General features: G+C 48.1%; 1 protein-coding gene across 1 annotated transcript in view; it reads right to left on the reverse strand.

Moving 5' to 3' along the window:
• Window positions 1-25,665, reverse strand: part of KCP (kielin cysteine rich BMP regulator) — a 694,272-nt gene that overhangs the window by 178,115 nt on the left and 490,492 nt on the right. Inside the window, exons 43-44 of the mRNA XM_086918865.1 lie at window positions 18,795-18,877; window positions 4,674-4,841 (exon numbers count right to left, since the gene is read on the reverse strand). Of these exons, the coding sequence (XP_086774991.1) occupies window positions 4,674-4,841; window positions 18,795-18,877 (251 nt within the window). The remainder of the gene's footprint in view (window positions 1-4,673; window positions 4,842-18,794; window positions 18,878-25,665) is intronic.

A 25,665-nucleotide genomic window follows, 5' to 3' on the forward strand; every position in this document is an offset into this window, starting at 1 on the left:
AGAGAGGAAAAGCTGCAGGTCCTGACGCCCTCCCAAATGAATTCTATATAAAGCTAAAAGACACTCTGGCTCCCCAGTTAACAATACTATTTAATAAGATTTTTATAAATAACGTTAAAATCCCGGAATCATGGAACGATGCTATCATTTCTATTATTTTGAAACCAGGTAAAAACCCAAAGAAATGTGAATCCTATCGTCCAATTTCCATCCTAAATTGTGATTATAAAATCTTTACCCAAATCCTGGCAAAAAGATTGGGGAAAATAGCGGGGTCACTAATAAACCCTAATCAAAAGGGTTTCATGGCAGGAAGGCATCTTCAGGATCTCACACATGAGTTGATCGGGGCAATTGACATCGCTATTGCAGAGAAAATCCCTCTATCAATAATTACAATTGATGCTGCCAAAGCATTTGACAGGGTAAACTGGTCCTACCTAAGTGAGGTATTAAAGAAATATAAACTGAGCGACAACATCATAAAAGTTGTAGAAAATATTTACAACTCACCCAGAGCCAAAATATTAATTAATGGTCACCTAACTAATAACATCCAAATAGGTAGAGGTACACGCCAGGGATGCCCTCTCTCCCCCCTGCTTTTTAATTTCTATATAGAGCCGATTGCAGAACATCTTAGGAATCTCCCTTCAATCTCCCCATTTTGCTATCAAGGGTGGCATAAGAAAGTTGCTTTATATGCAGACAATCTCATGATTTTTACTTCAGACCTAGAAGAGGCTCTCAAAACAACTGAAGAGACCTTAATCAACTTTGGGAGGATATCTGGTTATCAGATAAATCAAGCAAAAACTGAAACTTTAAGCTGGAATGAAAATTTTATATCCCCCTTTAGTAAAGAAAAGATAAGATACCTGGGTATTGATCTGGTAAAGGAGATTGATAGAATTACCCAAATAAATTTTCATAGGGTAGAGATGGAGGTAAAGAAGTTACTGAAAGTCTGGAGAGCTCTGCCCTTAACATTCCTGGGTAAATCGAACATCATAAAAATGGCAATATTACCAAAATTCACCTTTATTTTTAACGCTATCCCGCTCGAGTTCAATAGAGACAAGATAAAAAAGATGCAGGGAGACCTATCTAGTTTCATATGGTCTTCTAGAAAACCAAGAATCGCATGGCGTAAATTAAGAAGATCTAAAGAGCAAGGAGGTATAGCAAGCCCAGATTTACTAGAATACTGCAGGGCTTTCCAATTCAAAAGTATTAGAGTGCTGTTGGGTCCTTATGAAAACTATCCATTATACCTACGAATTTTAACAAATAATTCCAGCCACTTTCTCTACAAATTTGGTCATCCGAAGTTCTTTAAAAAAATTAAATTGAAGGTCCTGAAATCTGCAGCTAGACTGTGGTACTGTATTAGATCCACAGTGGATATCCCCTTTTACAGTGATAAGGCCCCGATCTGGGATTCTCAGATCACACCAGACTGCCTTAAAGACAGTTTAGCGATTCCGCTAAGATCAGCAGGAATAACGGAATGGGGACAGCTCCTGTTTCAAAATAAACTTCTTGACTGGGACATATTATCTCAATGCACGAACTCCACTCTTTCGAAATTTAAATATTACCAACTACTGAGTTGGAGCAAGTCCCTTAAAGAGACTAGAAAAGGTAACATCGCCATGGAGAGAAAGATGCAGATGTCCAAACCATTTCCGAAAGAAATTTCCTTCTGGTACTGGGCTCTAATCTCGGCTGGGGAGGACGACTTCCGAATTCCAGAAAGTACCTGGGGAAAGGACCTGCCGACGCTGGATATAAGTATTGCATGGCAAGTATCTATGAGCATATGCTGGTCAATTGTAACGTCTGCTGCTCTCAAAAGAAATCATTTACTCACTGTACACAGAGGCTACTGGACACCGAAAAGATTATCCAAACTGAACAGGGCCACAGTGAAGAGCTGCCCAAAGTGTGGTCTACAGATGGCTGATGACCTGCATATGTTCTGGCGCTGTCCCAGCCTGGACGCCTTCTGGAAAGAAGTGGGTACTACCTTAGAAAGGGTTTTAGGAAGACAACTCCCTGTAAGTATCGATCTAGTTATCTTTGGGGTCTCAAGTACGATTGTAGGAAGACCTTTTACTAAAGCTCAAGAAAACTTAATTTTCATACTGATTCTCTTGGCAAGAAGGGAAATTTGTGTAAAATGGATAACTCCGGTGCCCCCCACTCATAATGAATGGCTGGCTTCAGTTTTGAAAGTGTTTAACCTAGACAGGAATAAGAAAAATGCTTCTAAAAAATACAGATTCTGGGACTTGTGGGAAGAATATCATAAGAGGTGAATTTAAGGGAGAGGCATATATTATTTATGTTGTGCACATAACATGGAGGTATCAATTCTGGATTTCCCATTTCTTCTCTGTATATAGTCCAATGATTACACTATCGCAAAAATGTTGAGGAAGGATTGCAAGAGTAGCAAATATGGCTAGCTCAACCTACTACGATACAACAATCCTCCTCCTTATAAGTGTATGGACGTAAGGGCTCTCTTTTCTCTGGGGAGCCACGAAGTTGAGAAAGGTCCCTGAAAACTCCTTACTATTAACTGTTGCGTAATGAGGACAAAAAAACAAACAAACAAAAAAAAATAATATCAAACACTAAACAATACTGTATTGATAGTTTGACATTTAAAATATAAATGTTTTATTCCCTGCAGACTAGTCTTAAATTACAAGTTCTCCTTGACATGATAAAAATTGTTCAGAGACGCTCAGAATTCAGTCTGCAGACTTTGTGAGTTATAAGCAATAATAGGTTTCACCAACTGAAGGCTTCACAAGAGAAACTCACCCGCCTATATATGTTTTAATTTGAATTTAACTTGCATTATTGTGGAGTAATTGAATAATCTAACATCAGATGTTGATGAAAAGCGATTATAGGAAAGACAGTTTAACGCTAATGTAAAGCATGGGGTTAGTGATTGATTTTAAGCCTCTTGCTGATAAGACAATAAAGACAATTATTAAACACAATGCAAGAAGCAAGAGTAAAACCTAATTTGAAAGCTTTCTGTACCTCAATGCAAAGTGTAATGCGTTGGTCAGATTAATGTACTGGGCTTTTTAAAATAGCAGACATTTGCACTTACTGGACTCTGTCCAGCCATTCAAGTCTCATTGTTAGTACTGCTGGACTCTTGATCAGCTTGAAGCAGCTGCCCCATCTCAGGGACACCCAATGCTAGAAATAATTTGCTACTAGAATGAACCCTACCAGGATGAGCTGCAAAACTCACGAAGGCTGCTAAATTCTGAGACACAGGTTCATGCAACCGAGTATAAATCAGCGTAGTAATTGCATACTTGTTGAAATAGGGTATAATAGTGGTGGATGAGAGCTATATAGCACAGAGAAGATGCCAAGTGACACCTCTATATAGACACCTAATGGGTGTGCTATAGATCAAGGAAATCTGTCAATGGTTCTATGTGGAGCATTCAAGTAATGTCATTCCAATATATATATAGTATCTATGAATGGGACAAAATGAGGAAACATTCAAACTGTATGCGCTTGTGGGGTTTGGGGCAACTCATCAATAATCAAGGACATGTCAGAGAATAAGCTGGCTTACAATCATCTGGAGCACTCATTTGATAGAGGAAAAGCACAGACATATAATAGTAGCATTTGCAGTAATCCTCTGTGGATTCATATTATCACCCTGCTGCCAAGGGACATTGCTTTCACTGTGTTCATTATATGATACCTCTTTTGTGAGGCTTACCACAGGTGGTGTCTTAAGCCTAAAACTTAACATTTTTTAAAATGTAGTTATGGTAGAGGTCTACAGTTGTATGCTTGAATGAGGTGTACATACAAATGTAGCTGACAATGGGTTACATTTTTAGGCATAAGCACAGTTCACTGTTGCTTAAATGTGTCCGACACCCAAAAGTAGCTTAGACGATAGATAGTATTCTTTAAAGGACAGATCGTATTCTTAAATGTAGTTGTGGGTCGAGGTCTGCAGTTGTACGCGTGAATGATGTCTACATACAAATGTAGCTGACAATGGGCTAAATATTTAGGCATAGGTGCAGTCCACAATTGCTTAAATGTGTCCGACACCCAAAGGTAGCTTAGACAAAGTATTCTTTTAGCAAAACCTAAAATGTACATTACTAGACTAATCATATATTAAGACTTAGAAGAGTTTTCACTTTAATGTAGTTTGGACAGTGGCCTTGAACTATCATATTTTAATGGCCTAAGGCAAATGTAGCTGTCATGATTGTACAATCAAATGTAGGTTAGGCAATCGAATGCTTTCGAACTTTCAAGACATATACAAACATGTCAACTCTAGAACAGTGCAGTCTTTACTCCAACTGAGAACTTCACAGTGTATCAGAGTACATTAGCTATTTAGGCATAAGCCACAGCAGTCTTCTAGCCTATAACCAAAGACTCTAGCACTGTGCCAAAAGTCCAGAAACAACACTTTGTCTGTCTTCGTGATCAAATACTGAGCTCTCAGACACAGGAGCGTGAATTTGTGTGGCTTTGGTAGACCTATGCCTACAAAGAGATGTATCACCTCTTGATTGAACACCTGCTTTAAAGCCGACCAGTCACAGAATGAGAAAAAGTTTGAAAAAGAACAAAAATGTACAGTTTCTCACCTGGCAGCTGCACTGTCTGCATGGGTCAGGGTCAAAGGCAGACCCACTGTCATAGAGAAGTCCCTCAAAGAGGCAGTCCATGCAAATTGGGCAGCACTGGCCAGGCACCCGGGAAGGGTGGGTACAAGGAACATCACAGAGCACTGGGTCGCATACAATCTTACCTTGCTGTGGAAATAGAAAATTGAACATAGAATAAAAAAAAATAATGCTGGAACAGACACTCTGACCTATGCTCCTTTAACAGTTTCAGCCATAGTAGATGTTGTTGAATTCTGCATAATGTTTGTAAAGTAAGTCTGCTGTTCTGTGTTAGAGAAGTCTTGAAAATTGATTGCCACAAAAAGAATTAATGGCCCATGAATAAAGAATGGTGATAAACTTGGGCAAACATCTATAAAAAATGCCAGAGCAAACATGTGCATGTATTAATGATACTACAAAAAGAAAGAAGTATAAATAGGCAGGGCTGACCCTTATATGTTAAACGAAGCAGGTTATATAATGTAAAGAGAAGATGTTTTATTTAAAATACACAACTCACATTCATTCTGCTGCTCTGAACTCATTGGTGGTCTACCTGTCAAACAATTCATTCTTTAAAATAAAATAACAAAAGTGGCCATATAAATAATATTGAGAGCCTACTTAATGTCTTCATATATGTTTTCTCAGAAGAACATTTCAAGCAATTTAATAGTGCTAACAACGCAGTGCCCAGTGCCAAATGGGGGAGAAGGTGTTACACAGTGCTCTACAGTTGGTCTAAGCTGAATCAAACTTAAACAAAATGAGCAACAACAGTTAACAAGCGTATTCAGGCTCTGTGCTAACCACTTTTGGATTCAGTGCTAGAGTACAATTGTAAGTGTTTCAAACCTGTGAGGATGCGTCCCTGGGTCTCATCAGGCTAACAAAACAAAGTTTTGATACACACTGGTGCAAAAACTGTAAAAGAAAATGTTACTTACCCTGAAAACATCTGTTCATCGCATGCAGTACTGTAGATTCACATGCTGTCCATACTTCCACTATCTAGTGTTGGGCTCAACAACTTGTTTTGCTTTGAAGTAAGTCTTTTCGAGTCACGGGACCTAGTGACTCCACCTATTAGTGGTATTGCGTATGGGCATCGGTGCCATTGTTAGATTGTTTTTTCAAGCACGTAGGGCAATATTTGGAAATTGAGCACAGAGAACATAGGAAAAATATGACCTAGCACCGCAGAGAAATAAAGGTAATGAAAGAAAGAGGATACCTGCAACAACATCAGGCGAGCAGAGAGGAGGGTGGGCCCATGTGAATCTACAGCACTACATGCCACAAATACATGCTTACAGAGTAACGTTTTCATTAGTTGCATGTGTAGCTGTAGATACCCATGCTGCGAAGTGGTGGCAGTAGACTGAAAAAGTGTGCGTAAGACAGCCTTGCCCACTCTAGCTTGTTGTTTGGCTAGGACATTCATGAGGTATGTGCTTGGTAAAGGTGTGAGAGGTTGACCAGGTAGCTGCTTTACAGATGTCAGCTAATGGTATATTACCTAAGAAAGCCATAGAAGCCCCTTTCTTACGAGTGGAATGAGGTGTGGGTAAGACAGGCACAGTTCTTTTTGCTTTGACATAACAAGTTTGTACACACTTGACCAACCATTGTGCAACTCGTGCCTTGGAAAGTGCACGTCCTTTGCAGGGCTTACAGTAAGAAACGCATAGCTGTTGTGTCTTCTGGAAGGGATTTGTCCTGTCAATGTAGTACATTAGAGCTCTTTGGACATCAAAAGTGCACAGAGCCAAAGCGTTAGCCAATAGACTAACACCTCACCTTGCAAAGCTGGTGAATTCGGATCAATCTGGATTCATGCCGAGGAGAAATACGACGCTCAATTTGCGATGCCTACACAAAGTAATAGGTCGTAAACACACCATTCAGGAAGAGGCCATTATACGATCTCCTGACGCAAGCAAGACCTTTGACATGGTCGAATGGTCCTTCCTCTGCGCTGTCCTTGAACACATGGGGTTTGGGCCTAAATTCTGCACTTGGATACGGCTGCTATAAACAAAACCGCTTGCACATGTGGTGGCACATGGATGTTTCTCCAGTGAATTCCCCCTAGGGCGTGGAACAAGACAGGATTGTCCTTTATCACCGCTCCTCTTCGCCCTTGTGCTGGAGCCATTGGCAGCCTGGATAAGAAGAAACCCGGTTATCCGCGGGCCCTGCTGGGCAGAAGGATGGGACGGCCGTATGTCCTTATATGCGGATGATGTTCTATTATATATGGCATCCCCAAAATGTTTGTTACATAGACTCTTAAATATCTGCGAGACAGCTGAAAACAGCCACTCAGCCTGGAAACTAGTGGTAGGTCGTTTTTTAGAGGGCATCTCTAAGATGCCCTCTGTGTGCATTTTTCATTAAATCCCACACTGGCATCAGTGTGGGTTTAATGTGCTGAGACGTTTGATACCAAACTTCTCAGTTTTCAGTGCAGCCATTATGGTGCTGTGGAGTTTGTAATGACAAACTCCCAGCACCATATACACCTAATGGCAGCCCTGCACTAACAATGTCTAAGAATGGACTTAGACACTGTAGGGTTCATGCACCTGTACCCTCACCACTGGTATAGTGCACCCAGCTAGAGGGGTTACTGGTCTATGCCAGGCCAGTGGGTTGTAGGCATGGCACATAGGGATGTGTTAAAAAATGGTTGCAGCCCCTTGTTAGGGGTTGTCCCCTGGTGCACAGCGTATTAGAATAAATGAATGTTTATATCAAATATTGTCTCCAATTTAGAATTAAAGAGTCTCATGTTCAAATAAATCTTTTTATTGATCACTTAGTTTCAATGATCAAATGTTTTTCAAGTGTTGAACATCTTCACAACATTTTTAGTTGAGGTGACTCGCGGTTAGACATGTCAAAATAAAGCCATAATCCCAATGCAGTTCGGGCATTGATGTTGCCCTTCGTCAGGGGATCAATCTGAGAGAAAAATTAATGGAAGGGTTCATAAATAGGAAGCATCTCGGAATGGCTGCAGAAATCAGTGGGTGACTGACTATACATGCTGTTAGAGAACGATGGAAACTCACGTCGCGTGACGAAGTTAAGCCGTGGTGTATTCAGACCAGTGAAATATTCATGCAAAAAACAGGGTGGACTGCTAGGGTAAAGGAATTAAAAGGTGACAGTCCGGGTTACAGAGTGTAAGCGCTAAGGCGTCACGGGATAAAGGTGCAAGTGTGAATTAAGTCAAGTTCATCGGACAAAAGCATACGGGTGAGAAGAGACTGAAGGCTGGTGAATGGGGGTAATACTCATGCGTGATACCATCGAACGCGGCTAAAGCAGGGTGCCTGAACATTGATACAATGCGACTAGAAAACAAAGTGGTAATAAGGTAAAGGAAAAGTTCTCACGTGATCGATGATCAGTGGTAACACGACATTCTGTAAATAAATGAGTCAAGGAGACTCGGTTAAAACATCCGTACAATAGTTAGTGGGCATATAAACGGCTGAATTGGTCCGCCTGAAGTGGTACTTACGGTTGTAACCGTCCAGATGACCGAGGATGATAACGTTCTGAGCGTTAGAGAAACGGCTGTGATTCAATCGTGGGAATCTCACGAACGACAAGCGCTCATGTGTGTGAGTGAGGTTAGTAGTGACCGCAGCTAGACATAAAGGGTGGACTATGCTGCAAAGGAAAGCGTGGGCGCCATCTTGGAAAGGGTGAATGGTGTATCGTGAAGGGAAATTAACCTGCTCTCAACCCAGCTAAGGACCTGGGAAATGTGGTCTGATTAGAAATAATCCAATACAAAGTGTGTAGAAGAACACAGAAAGTAAAAGGAAAAAAATAAAACAAAAAAGGAAAATGAAGGAGGGGTTGTCAAAGGATACAAGTGAACAAAGATGATCATTACACAAAGTACATAAGCAGGAATATTCAAAGGTGTTAAACATTACATATAACACAGGAATTCCATCCTGTCATTCGGCCCGTGGGGCTGCATCGTGCAGAGATAGCGGATCCAATAGTTCTCTCTTTGGAGTAGTCTGTTTTTATTGTTGATACCCTTGCTGGGTTTGATAGTCTCTAATATGAGGAATTTTAATTGGGCTACATTGTGTCTCTTTTCCAAAAAATGCATGGCAACCTTCGATCTAAGATTACCGGTCCGGATGTTACTTTTGTGTTCCAGTATTCGAATGCGGATTTTTCTTTCTGTGTGTCCCACGTAGCAAGATCCACATGGACACTTCAAAATGTAAATAACGTTTGAGGTGTTGCAGGTGGCATTCACTCTTAATCTGATTTTAGTGCCTTTTCATGGGATGGTTGAGATAATTGCCTCTGATGATGTTGTGACAATTGCTGCAATTGTAGCATGGTAGTAAACCTGTGTATTGTAGAAGTGAGTTGTGTGCAGTGGGTTTGTTCAATAAATCTTTGAGGTTGCTGCCTCGGGTATATGCAAAGATGGGTTTGCTGTTGAATAGTCCCATAAAGTCTGGTTCGCTGCTCAGTAGAGGCCAATGTTTGAGAATCATGTTGCGAAACCGGTGGCCTCTAGTGAGCAGCACTTCTACAATACACAGGTTTACTACCATGCTACAATTGCAGCAATTGTCACAACATCATCAGAGGCAATTATCTCAACCATCCCATGAAAGGCACTAAAATCAGATTAAGAGTGAACGCCACCTGCAAGACCTCAAACGTTATTTACATGTTGAAGTGTCCTTGTGGATCTTGCTACGTGGGACACACGGAAAGAAAAATCCGCGTTCGAATACTGGAACACAAAAGTAACATCCGGACCGGTAATCTTAGATCGACGGTCGCCACTCATTTTTTGGAAAAGAGACAGAATGTAGCCCAATTAAAATTCCTCATATTAGAGACTATCAAACCCAGCGAGGGTATCAACAATAAAAACAGACTACTCCAAAGAGAGAACTATTGGATCCGCTATCACTGCACGATGCAGCCCCACGGGCTGAATGACACGATGGAATCCCTGTGTTATCTGTAATGTTTAATACCTTTGAATATTCTTGCTTATGTACTTTGTGTAATGACCATTTTTGTTCACTTGTATCCTTTGACAACCCCTCCTTCATTTTCCTTTTTTGTTTTATTCTTTTCCTTTTACTTTCCGTGTTCTTCTACACACGTTGTATTGGATTATTTCTAATCAGACCACATTTCCCAGGTCCTTAGCTGGGTTGAGAGCAGGTCGTTTTCCCTTCACGATACACCATTCACCCTTTCCAAGATGGCGCCCACGCTTTCCTTAGCGGCATAGTCCATCCTTTATGTCTAGCTGCGATCACTACTGACCTCACTCACACACACGAGCGCTTGTCGTTTGTGAGCTTCCCACGATTGAATCACAGCCGTTTCTCTAACGCTGAGAACTTTATCATCCTCGGTCATCTGGACGGTTACAACCGTAAGTACCGCTTCAGGCGGACCAATTCAGCCGTTTATACGCCCACTAACTATCGTACGGATGTTTTAACCGAGTCTCCATGACTCATTTATTTACAGAATGTCGTGTTACCACTGATCATCGATCACGTGAGAACTTTTCCTTTACCTTATTAGCACTTTGTTTTCTAGTCGCATTGTATCAATGTTCAGGCACCCTGCTTTAGCCGCGTTCGATGGTAGCACCTGTGACACGCATGAGTATTACCCCCATTCACCAGCCTTCAGTCTCTTCTCACCTGTATGCTCTTTTCCGATGCACTTGACTTAATTCACACTTGCACCTTTATCACGTGACGCCTTAGCGCTTACACCCTGTAACCTGCACTGTCACCTTTTAATTCCTTTACCCTAGCAGTCCACCCTGTTTTTTGCATGAATATTTCACTGGTCTGAATACACCACGGCTTAACTTCGTCACGCGACGTGAGTTTCCATCGTTCTCTAACAGCATGTATAGTCACCCACTGACTTTTGCAGCCATTCCGAGATGCTTCCTATTTATGAACCCTTCCATTACTTTTTCTCGCAGATTGATCCCTTGACGAAGGGCAACATCAATGCCCGAAATGCATTGGGATTATGGATTTATTTTGACACGTCTAACAGCGAGTCGACTCAACTAAAAATGTTGTGAAGATGTTCAACACTTGAAAAACTTTTGATCATTGAAACTGAGTGATCAATAAAAAGATTTATTTGAACAAGAGACTCTTTAGTTCTAAATTGGAGACAATATTTGATATAAACATTCATTTGTTCTAATACACTGTGCACCAGGGGACAACCCCTAACCAGGGGCTGCAACCATTTTTGATTATATTCACAACACTGTTTGGCTCAGACAGTGAAGCCATGTCTGCACGCGACAACTTAACAACTTACAAACTCTTCATGAAAACAGGCTGTGCGTGTCCACACACTTTGTTACATAGGGATGTGTGCCAATGCGACTCTTCACTTTGTTCTGCATCAAGACACGCAGCCTGCACATGCAGTGTGTGTTTGTGTAAAGGTACAGGGCCTCTAAGGGTGGCACAATAAGTGCTGCAGCCCTTAGAGGTCTTCCCTGGTCACAGTGCCCTGGGTACCTGTGGTACCATTTACCAGGGGCTGACCTGTGGCCAGAGATGCCAATTGGGTGTACAAGGTAGTTTTGGGGAAAGAACACAGGCCCGGGAAAACTGATTGGCAGGCACCCAGGGCACATCAAGTCAAAGTGCATCAGTAGTCTGGCAAAAATTGAGGGGGGGTTACTGCAACAGAAACCCAGCTTCTCACAGCCTTTGAGCCCTAAGGCAGGGTGAATTATATTTTATGTGAGCATATATTTGCATGAGCAGATAAGCCCCTGTGATGTCTAATTCTATTACTGGATATTGCAAGCGAGCAGGGAAGCCATCTTAAGATCTGTACTGGTCACTGGTCAAAACGAGTACTCCAGCTACATAATGGCTTCATTTAAAAATATGGTGTTTGGTGTCAAACACCTCGTATTAATAAACCCACACTCTTTCCAGTGATGGATTTATTAATATATGTACCTAGAGGGCACCTTAGAGGTGCCCCCTGAAAACCTATCAGCCTCTGTTGTGTTGACTGATTGGTTCTTGCCAGCTTGCCTTCAGAGACGAGTTTCTGACCCCCAAGGGAGAGGGCCTTTGCTCTCAGGCGGTCAGAAACAAAGCCTGTTCGGGAAGAGGGTGTTCATGTCCCCTCCCACAGGATGTCCTGCTGATTAGCATTCCAAGGCAGGAGAGCTTCAAAGAAGCCACCACCTTCGAAATGCGAGTCTGGCTTCCCTCACAGGGGAGGAAGCCGACACCCTTTGTCCAGAGAACTTTGGCATCAGTACAGGCGGGAAAATAGATATTCAGGGAGGCGTGCTCACTTCAAGGCTAGTACTACCACCAAGGTCAGCTGCCTGAAGTGGGCACGGCTTTTCAGAGTTGGCCATCTTGATGATGGCAAACTTAGGGATTCTGGGACAGGGTGATGTCCACTCGCCTCAGGAAGTGGTCATCTAGGTGGTATAGTGACAACGGGGTAAGTAGCCCAATCGCTACTACCCCTCACTCCCCATAACACCCTTAAATTGAGTACTTAAGAGGACTACCTGATACCAGATCTTCAGAAGACTGCTCACCCAAGAACCGAGGAGTACGACTGACTTGATGCCAACCCTGTTGGCCTGTCTGCTACACCCAACCCTTATGCTGCAACTGGTTCATCCTGCCGCTGTGCAGACCTCAAGAAACCCAGAGTCAGTGTTTTGCAAATTGCCAAAGAATCTCCCTTGGAGTAGAGGAGCTACTCCCCTGCAGCTGCAGGCACGAAACAGCAAGATACGGTCCCCTGAGTTGCTATTTCCCGACCAGCCTGACGCAGCATCTCCCCAGGAAGAAGACCCTGTGCTTCGGATGGTCGGATCTGTCTTCCCACTGAGAAAGAGGACACCAGGACTAACCGGAGCCACACAGGACCAATACCCGAGGTACGCTTCCCCTTGCAGCAGCCTAGGCCTGTTGTGCCCCGTCCGGAGACCAAAGTCGAAGAAGACCGAATTGCATGTCAAGGGAATTCAGGGGCAGTGAGACCCATTTCATGAGTGACCCAGCTGTCCTGTTTGCCTCTCTTCTGCAAAACGGAGACAAAGAGTAAGTCAGTGACCTTTGCCACCTGATGCCTCAAAGCACCTTTGCACCCGCACTCCTGAGCCCAAGTCCAAGGGAGGTGACAGTGCCAACGGGGTCCCCAGACCCACAAGTGCCAAGCCCATGCTTGGGTTTGCCCAGACTGGGCTTCCAATTACCGCCTGCAGCCTCTTTATGCAGGCCCCCTCCAACCGTGAGTGACTACTGCACAGAATCCTGACACCAAGAGACACCACTGCACCCGAGCCCCACCAAGTCCAAGAAGCACTGGACAAATGGTGTCCCTAAGTGCCCGGGGATCTCAAAGGTGCGCCAAAGGTAAGCCTGTCTACGCCCGTCCGCGCCTGGACCGCGCCCAGCGCCAGACCCCCTGCCCCTCGCGCTGCCCAGTCCCCCCGCGTCACCTACGATGCCGCCACCCTCCTAGCCCTGAACCCCGGCCGCGCCCCCACCTGCGTCCAAGCCGCTCCCGGACACACCCATGGCCCTTTCTCCTGTTATTCCTGCAAATTCAGCGGCACCGACAACATCCCCGCTACGACCACACCACAGATTCCCGACCCCAACCACCTACAATGCATCCTTCTCAACACCCGATCGGTCCACAGGCACGCCATTGACCTATGGAACCTACTAGACACCATCTCTCCAGACGTCGCCTTCCTAACAGAAACATGGATGAACGCTTCCTCCGCCCCAGACATCACCATTGCCATCCCTGAAGAATATAAGATCACACGCAAGGACCGCACCGACCATACAGGAGGAGGAATCGCCATCGTCCATAAGAAATCCTTCCGCATCTCAACCAGCTCTGACGCCAACCTCGCCAACTCCGAACACCTTCACTTCCAAATACACATCGACCACAAGACCACACTCAGAGGCACCCTCCTCTACAGACCACCAGGACCCCGCGCAAAATTCAGCGAAGACATCACTGACTTCATCACTCCACACGCGCTCCCCTCCAAAGACTACATCCTTCTGGGAGACCTCAACTTTAACCTTTAACGACCGCAACACCACCACCCTCTTGGACAACCTCGCCAACCTCGGACTTAAACAACTGGTCACTTCCCCCACCCACATCGCAGGTCACACACTCGACCCCATCTTCACCTCCAGCAAGCATGTCTCTTTCAGCCACACTACGGAGCTCCTCTGGACTGACCACAGCTGCGTTCACTTCACCTACAAGCCGAAACCCACCAACCACCTCCAACCAACTCTGCAAAGAAACTGGAACAAAATCACCACCGACCAAATCTCCGCATCACTTCTTCTAAACACCCCAGCCCACTCTTCTAACCCAAACCAAGCCGCCGCCAACCTCACCCTATGGCTATCCAACACCGCCGACACCCTAGCACCACTGAAAAAACGTCAAAGCAAACCTGGCAGCAAGAAGGCCTCATGGTTCAACGATGACCTCAAGAAGTCAAAGAAACTCTGCCGCTCCCTTGAAAAGGCCTGGAAAAAAGACCCAACCACCAGCACCAAGGACGCCTTCAAAAACGCCACCCGCACTCACCACCAACTAATCCGAAAAGCCAAGAAAACAGCATTCAAGGATCGACTTGACAACAACGCTCACAACAGCAAGGAACTTTTCAACATCGTCAAGGAATTTTCCAATCCCTCGGCCAACTCCAACGACATCACCCCCTCTCAAACCCTCTGCGACTCCCTAGCCTCATTTTTCCACAACAAGATTGCAGACATCCACAACAGCTTTGACAACCAACCCGGAAACCAACCCACCCTACCATCTGCTGAACATTCTCCCCCCGTGAACACCCTTAACGTCTGGAACCCAATCTCCACTGAGGACACAATCCGCCTGATGAATTCCATCCACTCAGGATCCCCCACAGACCCATGTCCTCACCACATCTTCAACAAAGCAGACTCCGTCATAGCACCGCACCTCCGAGACGTCATCAACTGCTCCTTCTACTCCGCCACCTTCCCGGAAGACTGGAAACACGCTGAACTCACCGCCCTTCTGAAAAAACCCACAGCGGACCCCACCGAACTCAAAAATTACCGCCCCATCTCACTTCTTCCATTCCCGGCCAAAGTCATCGAGAAAGCTGTCAACAACCAGCTTGCCGCCTTCCTCGAAGCCAACAAATCCCTCGACCCCTCACAATCTGGCTTCCGAGCAAAACACAGCACTGAGACCGCCCTCATCGCAGCAACAGACGACATTCGAACTCTACTGGACAACGGAGACACAGTCGCCCTCATCCTCCTCGACCTCTCTGCAGCATTCGACACAGTCTGCCACAGCACCCTTTTACAACGCCTCAGTAACATTGGAATCCATGGAAAAGCACTTGAATGGATCACCTCGTTCCTCACCGGAAGAACCCAGAGAGTTCGCCTTCCACCATTCAAGTCTGAGGCCTCTGAAGTCATCTGCGGCGTACCGCAAGGATCCTCACTCAGTCCCACCCTCTTCAACGTCTACATGAGCCCCCTCGCGGCCATCGCACGCCAACACAACCTCAACATCATCTCATACGCGGATGACACTCAACTGATCCTTTCCCTCACCAATGACCCCAGCACCGCCAAAACCAACCTACACGAAGGAATGAAAGAAGTTGCCGAATGGATGAAAGAAAGCCGTCTGAAACTGAACTCAGACAAAACAGAAGTCCTCATCTTAGGTACATCCCCCTCTGCATGGGACGACTCCTGGTGGCCGGAAGCCCTCGGAAAAGCACCCATCCCGACAGACCACGCACGGAACCTAGGCGTCATCCTGGATTCTTCACTTTCAATGAACAGACAAGTCAGCGCCGTATCCTCTTCCTGCTTCAATATTCTTCGCATGCTCAGAAAAACATTTCGCTGGATCCCCTCCGAAACAAGGAAAATAGTCACCCACGCACTGGTCACGAGCCGACTGGACTACGGTAACACCCTCTACGCAGGTACTACCGCAAAACTCCAGAAGAAACTCCAACGAATCCAAAACGCCTCAGCCAGACTCATATTAGACATCCCACGCAACGATCATATCTCTGGTCACCTTAAAGACCTCCACTGGCTACCCGTCAATAAGAGGATCACCTTCAGACTGCTTACCCACGCACACAAATCACTCTACGACATCAGTCCAGAATGCCTCAACTCACGACTGTCCTTCTACTCCCCCTCCCGCCAACTACGTTCTTCCAACCAAGCCCTCGCCACTGTACCGCGCATCAACAAGACCACCATGGGAGGCAGATCCTTTTCATACCTGGCTGCTAAAACATGGAACTCTCTCCCCGCTTACCTTCGCCTTACACAGAACCACCTAGCATTCAGAAAACAACTTAAAACGTGGATATTTGACAAGTAATCCTCCTCCCCTTCCTAAGCGCCTTGAAACCCTCCGGGTATGTAGTGCGCTATACAAATTCCTTGACTTGACTTGACTTGACAAGGGTCCAGCCCACCTGTGGGTTCCCATGGACTGGTCCCCCAGTCCCAGCTTGCAACTTCTTTGTAAGCGGACCGTTCTCGCCTTGAAATTATTAGGACACCTAATGCCGTAACACACCTCTGCAACAGGACCGCCAGAGCCTCCCGATGAGACTTGTTGGGGGGGGGGGGGGGGGCTTGGGCCTTGCCCCATACTCATCTTAAGTCCCAAAGAACAGTCCCGTAATTCGCTGACAAGTGCCCAAATGCAATACATGTTTTTCCTCTATAGGATAACATTGCTGGTCCAGAAAATGCAATGTGTCCATTTCTGAAAACTGTGAATATTCATACCTCAAAAAGTGCTTACCCAATTTTGATGATCATGGTATCTAAATATCTATAAAAGTACATGTTATGTTTATAAATTGGTGTCGGATATCTTTATTGAGTGTGTGACTCCTTTACAGCCTGCGTGTGTAATAAATGCTTAGCAATACCCTCCGATATGCCTAACTGCTCGCCCACACTACCACAAAAGAGAGAATTTGGGGTTTCATTAGTGCCTCTGTAATTCCTTTGGGCTTTGCATGGACTCCCTGCAGAATGTACTTCTTTTTGGTGCACTATATGGAAAGCCAGGTTCCTACTTACACCATTGATTAAGTTAACTTCCATTTATGGTGGTGAAAGACAGCATATTTAGTTTTTAGCCCTGCCTTTGACCATGCTCCCAAGCACATTCACCCCGACCCCATTGCGCACAGCCTCACAGTTCTTATACTTTTTAAAAAGCACTTCAAACACTATTCCTAAGTAATATATTTCTAGAGTCCTGAAAGTAAAGTGTTTGTAACTTGTATAATACGTGCTGTAACATATTGGTGAATGGGTTCACCATTTCATTAAAATGCATTCTAGAAATTATTGGTGCTGAACCCATCCAGATTGTTCCTGCGGAGTGTCAGTTGCTGGAGCACCACCAATAGCAATGCCTCGTTCTATGGGTTCCATTAGCATATCTTCTGAAATCTGTGTGAGAAATGGCATACATCTGTTGCCCTGTGTATGATAATGTAATACACTGTTGCTGCATTTCCTGACGGATCAACCCTGTGCAAGGCTTGATGAGCAAAGAACTAGTATGACGGCTAAGGATTCCATGTCAATATGGGATATTTTCTTTTGGCTTCAACACCGAAATCAGCATCAAGATTCCCTGAGATGATTTTGATGATTTTGATGTGAATTTGATAACTTATGTTCACAAGACCCATTGCTAAGTATCCCGAAAATGGGTAATAATCAAGATTAGTTCACCTTGACTAGAGATTGCAATGTTGGCTGCAGAGGCATGGGGAGACACCCAAGTTGACTCACTTTCAAGAGACTAGATATGAACAGATGCAGAATGCTGGTCCTTGGTGGTCATCTATATCTACCTTTTCCTCCAATGTTGATATCACTGGCTTTGTTTGAGGCCCTTCATTTAAGAGTTCCTTCTAGAAGCTTGCCTTCTTTCACCGGAGTCAACATGGTGGTGGTGAAATGCCATGCAAGCTTTGATTTCTGCAGTTCTGTAGCATGATGTCAAGCTGTGGGCCCACTCATCAAGTCCAATGGTGATGATCATGTTTCTGTTTCTTTTAGTATGGTGTGCCTTATATATATATCTGCATGCCATGCTTGCACAGAGCTAATTGTAATGTTCTCCGCAGCAATCAAATTTTAGAATTTTTTCTGCATAAGTGAGCATGTGATGTGCAACTTCTACAAGCCTTCACAATGTTTGAGTTATAACTTTCAAAGCTCAATTCCATGATGTTGGCATCTGATTTCCTGATAAAGAAGTTTGAAGAATTGGTTGCCACATGTTAATTATAAAAACAATGTTAAACTGTAAGGAATTTCACCTCTAGGAAGCAGGTGAATCCGTTGCACACCTATATTTGAAGGTTCTATGCAGCTACATCATTGTAAAAAGAGACATACAAGTGTTGCGTATGATGCTTGATTGCAAATTGTGGTGCACTAGTAATCACTCTAAAGCAGTCACAGTAAGACAAAATGAAAACATTGCCACCCCTTCGATACAGTCATTGTCAGGTGAGCAGTAGCAATGCTGGCAGAGTGGGCCCTATGGCAAGAAGACATATAGATGTGTTTTCATAATGGGTGAGTAACTTGAGGGAATAAAGTCAGAATACTGATGGGGTGGGGAGTAGAAGAAGTGTCAGAGTGCTATTAAACTAGACATTATAAGGTATGGTGGAAGAATACAGACAATGTGGGAGTCATTAGGATTAACAAAGGAGTACAGGTAGTGAGGCAATCATTTCCTCTTGCCTTGATGACTCATATAAGAGACCTTTAAACTTCAACTAGCTGAGGTGGTGGCTTTATCAATGTGTAACAGAATTAGAGAAGTCATTGTTTGTTTCCAAACTGAACACTGTACCGGCACAACTCTTTGAAGAATATGATGATGGGGTACTGACAGTGCAAGCACAAAAACCAAAGCTGGACACTGAGCACTTACCAGACAAGAGCATTTCTCACAAGCATCCGGCGCAATGTACACTTGGGATCCTTCATCATATTCCTTTCCTTGGAAATGGCAAACTGTCAGGAAACAATGGGACAAGTTCAGAAAAAACACACATTTTGTAAATTCATCTCCCAGAAAGGCAAACAATGCAAAAATGGGTGCCAATCACATGCCAAGGGGTGCAGTGCCTGCAGAAATAAACCTTGCCCTGATTTATGTAGCTTCTTGGAGCATAAACCATATTCCTTTATTTTGGATGACTTTTACTTGGAATCAATGAATCAAACTGTTGGAACCGGCCTCGTGGAGTGGTCCCACTCCCCCCGCCTGGCGGACCCTGGCCAACGTCGCCCCTGTCCTCCGGGCTGAAGAGACCCTCTCCAACCCTACATGAGGGCCGCCACCATGGGCGACCCCTGCTCTCCCCCCATCCGGACATGGCGACTCCGATTCGCCCACACTACGGGCCCAATACCTATCCTGGGCCACCCTCACAAGCCTCAACCCATCTTGGGCCTCCCTCATCCAGGCATCGTGGCCTCGGCCCGACCTAGGCCGCGGCCCCAACGCAGCCCCGACATCGAGGCACCAAGATCCGCCCAGGTGGTAAATCGGCCACTTGGCACCTCACGGAGGACGAGAGTTTCGATGGGCCTTCAGCCACCCCCGGACGCCGGGTTTCGATTGCCCTCCTGCCTCCCTGGGTGCTGGCTCCACCCCCTGCTGAGTGTCTGGTCGCTCTAGTCCCGGCCCCTCTGGCCCCCAGGTGCGAGGGTCCGGACATCAAAGGACTTCAGACCTATATCTGAGCCAGCACTGGAATGGGTCGGGAGTTGTATCCTGGAGTCGTCGCGAGACACCGAGAAGAACTCACTTGAGACCTGCTGGCGCTGCCGCGGTCCAACCTCGCTGGAACCATCTTTGGAGCCCTGCTGGCGCTGCCGCGGCCCATCCTCGCTCAAACTATCTTTGGAGACCTGCTGGCGCTGCCGCGGTCCAACCTCGCTGAAACCATATTTGGAGCCCTGCTGGCGCTGCCGCCGCCCATCCTCGCTGAAACTATCTCTGGAGAACTGCTGGCGCTGCCGCGGTCCAACCTCGCTGAAACCATCTTTGGAGCCCTGCTGGCGCTGCCGCGGCCCATCCTCGCTAAAACCATCTTTGGAGCCCTGCTGGAGCTGCCGCGGCCCATCCTCGCTGAAACCACCTTTGGAGACCTGCTGGCGCTACCGCGGCCCAACCTCGCTGAGAACATCTCCGGAGCCCTGCTGGCGCTGCCGCGGCCCGACCCTAAGTAACCCCCCGGCTCGAGGATTGGGAGCTGAGCGCAGGGTATTCCTGTACCCGACTGGTACCAAGACTGTCCCGCTACCCGATCCCCCCAGCTACCAAAGACTTTGAGGATCCCTCGATCCCCTTGTATTGTATTGCTAAGATAACCTGCCTAGTTTACTGATAAAGACTTTGAGAACCTATCCTTGTGTGGTGTCCATCTGTAGTGGTGTAGTGTTCGACCTGTACAATCCTAAGAGGGGAACCTCACTCGGAGGCCTCTCGACCGCGCTCGGCCAGTTCTCAGAGGAGGGGTGAGACTTGGGGTGGTCTGGCAAGGAGCCCCTGCCCTCCCCCTGAAGGTCACCTTTCTAACATTGGTGGCAGGCGGTGCGATCCGAGCCGACGCAGATCATACAGAGAACGACTCGACCACTACTAACGGAAAAACACCACCATGACTACCAAGGAAACCAAACCAACCGCAGAATTCCAGATGGAACGGCTGGAAGACTACAGCTACAAAGAATTAAAACAATTCTGCAAAGACCTGGGCATAGCTACCACTGGACTAAGCACCAAGGACGATTTCAAGCAGGTTCTGCAAACTTGGGTAGACACAGGTGTAACACCACTCCAGAACGAAGTTATCACGATCCCAGATACCCAACCAGAAGCCATTGCAACTCCAGAGGAGGAAATAAATGCCAACATGAACATGGGCCTCTCCCACGAAGACGCCCGAGAGCGAGAGAAAAGCCGGCTCCACGAGTTGGAGCTGGCCCGACTCTGTCTGGATGGAGAACTACAGTTGGCCGAGAAAAAGATAGCCCTCGAGCAATTACGACTACAAGGGGACCTAGAGGAGAAAAGAAGGCAGAGGGATTTAGAGGAGAAGAGGCTGGCGTGGTTTGAAAGAACTCGAGATCAAAGCCAAAAGCGGGGTGGCCGGTGCCTCCAAGAGCCGGAGCCCACCTCCTCCTGCAGACACCAAGGTCCACATCCCCAAGGATGTCGTCAGACAGTACTATAAAAACGACGACATTCAACAAGGGTTTAAAGCCTACGAAGTAGCCATGACCTCACACCGGATACCGCAAAAAAAACTGGGGTGCCGGATTGTGGGGAAGATTCGTCAACGAAGGGAGAGACGCCCTACTACAGCTTCCCGACGCTGAAATGATCTCCTACGAGCACATGAAAGCCGCCCTTCTTACGCGCTACGGACTCACTCCCGAAATGTACCGGCAGAGATTCCGAGACTGTAAGAGAATCCCCGGTACTACCTGGGTGGAGTACGTGAACTACTACAGCAGAGCCTTAGAGGGGTGGATTAAAGGCAGCCAAGTCACCACCTACGAGCAACTGTTCAATCTCATCGTATGGGAGCACCTCTCCAACAACTGTTGTGTCGAGCTCAGGCAGCATCTCCTGGACAGCAAACTGACCGAGCCCCGTAAACTGGCCATCGAAGCCGATCACTGGGAAAGATCCCGGGTCTTCAGAAACTCGATGGGGGACCAAGGCAGAACCCCCCCCAGGGGTCCCACCGTCCGCGAGGCGGAGGAGCCGGACCGACATGGTACCGGGACGCCCCCGCGGTGCCGTTCCCGACCACCACTTTGCCCTCCCTGGGCCGGGGAGGAGCCCCCTTAGCCCGGCCGGGACCCCGCTCAAACGTCGTCTGCCACAAATGTCAGCGACCTGGTCATTATGCCAATGACCCCAACTGCCCGATGAACCAGCGACTCAACACAACTGGGCTGCCACACCGCCAGATCGCCGCCGCCGCCCTGGTAGAGGAGACGGGCGAGGAAGAGAACTATGACCCAGAATCGACCGAGTGGGAGCCCGCCGCCAAGTCCCTGGTATGTCTGGGCGAAAGAGACATGGTCCACCAGGCCCCGATCCCGGCCAACACTCAGAAGTACAGCCAGTGGGTCACCATTAATGGACACCGGGCCGAAGCCCTCCGCGACACGGGAGCCAGCGTGACGGCCGTACGGAGCCACCTGGTGACCCCCGACCAGATCCTGCCCAATGTACTGTGCCCAGTACGGACCGCAGACAATTCTAAAAGCCTGTGCCAGATGGCTCGCATTCCCTTCGAGTGGGGGGGAGTATCGGGCCTACTGAAGGTGACCGTCCGGGATGATGCCCCCGTTGACTGCCTCCTCGGGAACGATCTGGAAAGTTCCACCTGGGCAGACGTCGAGCGAAGAGAGCATCTGGGGATGCTCGGCCTCCCTGAATGGGCATGTGCGACCACCCGATCCATGACCGCCCGGGCCACCCCCCCCCCGTAGAAGAGCCGGAGTGGCCCGAACCTCCACCACCCGCCGTCTCCGAAGACTCCGACCCTGAGGCCGGTCCCCAGGATCCCAACCATGAAGAGATCACCCCACTCCACGACCTTCCGGAACTAGCCCAGTGGCACCAAGAAGGTGGCCCCACACGAGAACAGTTCCGACAGGAACAGAAGACCTGTCCCTCCCTAGAGGAGATCCGACAACAAGCCACCGCGCAAAGCACCGGAAACTCCTCGGGGTCCCACTGGGTCTATTGGGACAACGACCTCCTCTACAGTGAGCAGAAAATTGCTGAGCTAGGGGCCAGCCGGGTGCTGGTGGTTCCCCTCCGGTTCCGAGACTTTCTCCTGCATCTGGCACATGATGTGCCCCTCGTCGGGCACCTGGGGTAGGACAAAACGTACAGCCGCCTGGTGACCCATTTCTACTGGCCCAAGATGAGGAACGATGTGAGCAATCACTGTCGGACTTGCCCCACCTGCCAAGCCAGCGGGAAGAGTGGCGGAAAACTAAAGGCCCCTCTACAACCGTTTCCCGTCGTCAACACCCCCTTTGAACGGGTGGGGATCGATGTCGTGGGGCCCCTGGAACCCCGAACATCCCAAGGTCACTGGTTCATCCTCGTCCTAGTGGGCCATGCCACCCTCTATCCCGAAGCCATTCCTCTCCGGACCGTGACGGCTCCCGTAGTGGGCCCGGCACTAATGGGGATCTTCTCCCGGGTGGGCTTCCCCCGAGAAGTCATCAGTGACCGGGGGACGAACTTCATCTCCCGCTACATGAAGTCCTTGTGGCGACAATGTGGGGTCGCATACAAGTTTACGACCCCCTATCACCCCCAAGGGAACGGACTGGTGGAACGCTTCAATCGAACCCTCAAGGGAATGATCATGGGCCTGGAGGAGCCCTTACGACTCCAATGGGATGTGTTGCTGCCCTGCCTTCTCTTCGCATATCGAGAAGTCCCCCAGAAGTCCTTGGGGTTCAGCCCCTTCGAACTGTTATATGGGCACCCCGTCCGGGGTCCCCTAAGCCTGGTCAAGGAAGGCTGGGAGGTGGCCGCCCAAGATGCTCCACCCGACGTGTACCGGTACCTCCCAACTCTCCGAAACCAGACTCGGCGGTTCCGGGAACTTGCCAGAACCAACCTCGAGGCCAGCCAAGAAGACATGAGGCGCTGGTATGATCAAAACGCCTCATCCATTGAGTTTGAGCCCGGCCAACAAGTATGGGTCATGTCCCCGGTCAAACCATGTGCCCTCCAGGACAAGTGGACGGGCCCTTCAAGGTGGTGGAACGCAAGGGCCCTGTCATATATCTGGTGGACATGGAGTCCCCCAGGAACCCCCTCCGGGTCCTCCATGCCAACAGACTCAAACCCCACTCTGTCCGATCGGAACTTAGCCTCCTGATGGCAACGGATAGTGGGACCGAAGACGACTCCGAGCCTCTCCCGGACCTCCTAAGCACCTCCGAGAAAGATGGCTCTGTGGAGGGAGTACACCTCTCGCCCACCCTAACCCCCTAGCAACGCCGAGACTGCCAAGATCTATTGGGACAATTTGCGGACCTGTTCTCTCTCACCCCCGGCGTCACCCCTTGGTGCGTCCACAACGTCGACACCGACATCATGGCCCTCGTCCTCTCCCGCCTAGATTTTTCCAATTCGATCTACCACGGCCTGTCCAAAACATCGATGGCGAGACTACAAGTGGTCCAAAATCAGGCGGCGAGACTGGCCTTAGGGATTCCGAATTGGCAATCTGCCAGGCCCCTTCTTGTCAAACTCCACTGGCTCCCTGTCGTCTCCAGGGCAGCCTTTAAGATCGGCTGCCTTGTCTTTAAGTCACTACTCGGCCCCTGCCCTGCTTTTGTCAAATCCCTCATTAGTCCCTACTGCCCATCCCGTAACCTGAGATCCTCTCACCTTCATCTTCTGACTGTTCCTTCCTTCAAGCTCTGTAGATCTGGAGGCCGGAGATTTGCTCACCTGGCCCCCAAGCTTTGGAACTCTTTCCCCCTCCCCCTCAAAACCTCTAACTCCCTAACCCTCTTTCGTAAGTCTTTAAAAACCTGGCTCTTCCCCCAATCTGCCTAGTCTCTCTGTCTTCTGTACTCTCAACCAGCGCCAGGAAACCCATGGTGTCAGTGCGCTTTATAAGCTCCCCCTACGATACGATACGATATGATACGATACGGGGACAGCCCGCCTGTGCAGCACCGGGCCTACCGAGTCCCTGAACGAGTTTGTACTTGCATACAGGCCGAAGTCACCAAGATGCTGGCTCTGGGGGTGATCGAACCCTCTGACAGCCCGTGGGTCAGCCCTGTCGTCCTGGTCCCCAAGGCCGCCGCCCCGGGCGCAGCTCCCGAGCTCAGGTTTTGTGTGGACTACTTGGGGTTGAACGCCGTAACCCGGACGGACGCTCACCCCATTCCCCGGGCTGATGAACTGATCGACCGCCTGGGGGCGGCCCGCTACCTGAGCACCTTCGACTTAACCTCAGGCTACTGGCAAATCGGACTCACCCCAAGCGCCCAAGAACGCTCCGCTTTCTCGACCCCCGATGGCCACTACCACTTCAGGGTGATGCCCTTCGGAATGAAGAACGCACCCGCAATGTTCCAGAGACTGATGAATAAGGTGTTAGCGGGACTAGAAGCGTTCAGCGCCGCCTATCTGGACGATATAGCAGTCTACAGCCTCCACTGGGCTGAACACCTTCAACACCTCCAGGAGGTCCTGGCAGCCCTCCACCGGGCCGGATTAACCATAAAAGCAAGCAAATGCCAGCTCGGCCAAGGGTCCGTGACCTACCTAGGACACCAAGTGGGGAGCGGCCAGGTGGCCCAACTCCAACCCAAGATCGACGCCATCCTGGCCTGGGAGCCCCCGGTCACCCAGACAGTGGTCCGAGCCTTCCTGGGGCTCACTGGGTATTACCGGTGCTTCATAAAGGACTATGGAACTATTGTGGGCCCCCTCACTGAACTCACTTCAAAGAAGCACCCACAGAAGGTACACTGGACACCCGAGTGTCAGGCCGCCTTTGAGACCCTAAAGATAGCGATGTGTACCGCTCCTGTGCTCCAAGCCCCCGACTACAGCCGGGAATTTGTGGTCCAAACAGATGCTTCCTAGCATGGTGTAAGGGCAGTCCTGTCCCAGGTCAACACCGAGGGAATCGATCAACCGGTGGCCTTCATCAGCCGGCGTCTGCTGGCCCGAGAGCAGCGTTGGAGTACCATCGAGTGAGAAGCCTTCGCCGTTATGTGGGCCT

Source organism: Lissotriton vulgaris, chromosome 1_1, assembly GCF_964263255.1.
Source record: "Lissotriton vulgaris chromosome 1_1, aLisVul1.2, whole genome shotgun sequence".
Lineage (NCBI taxonomy): Eukaryota > Metazoa > Chordata > Amphibia > Caudata > Salamandridae > Lissotriton > Lissotriton vulgaris.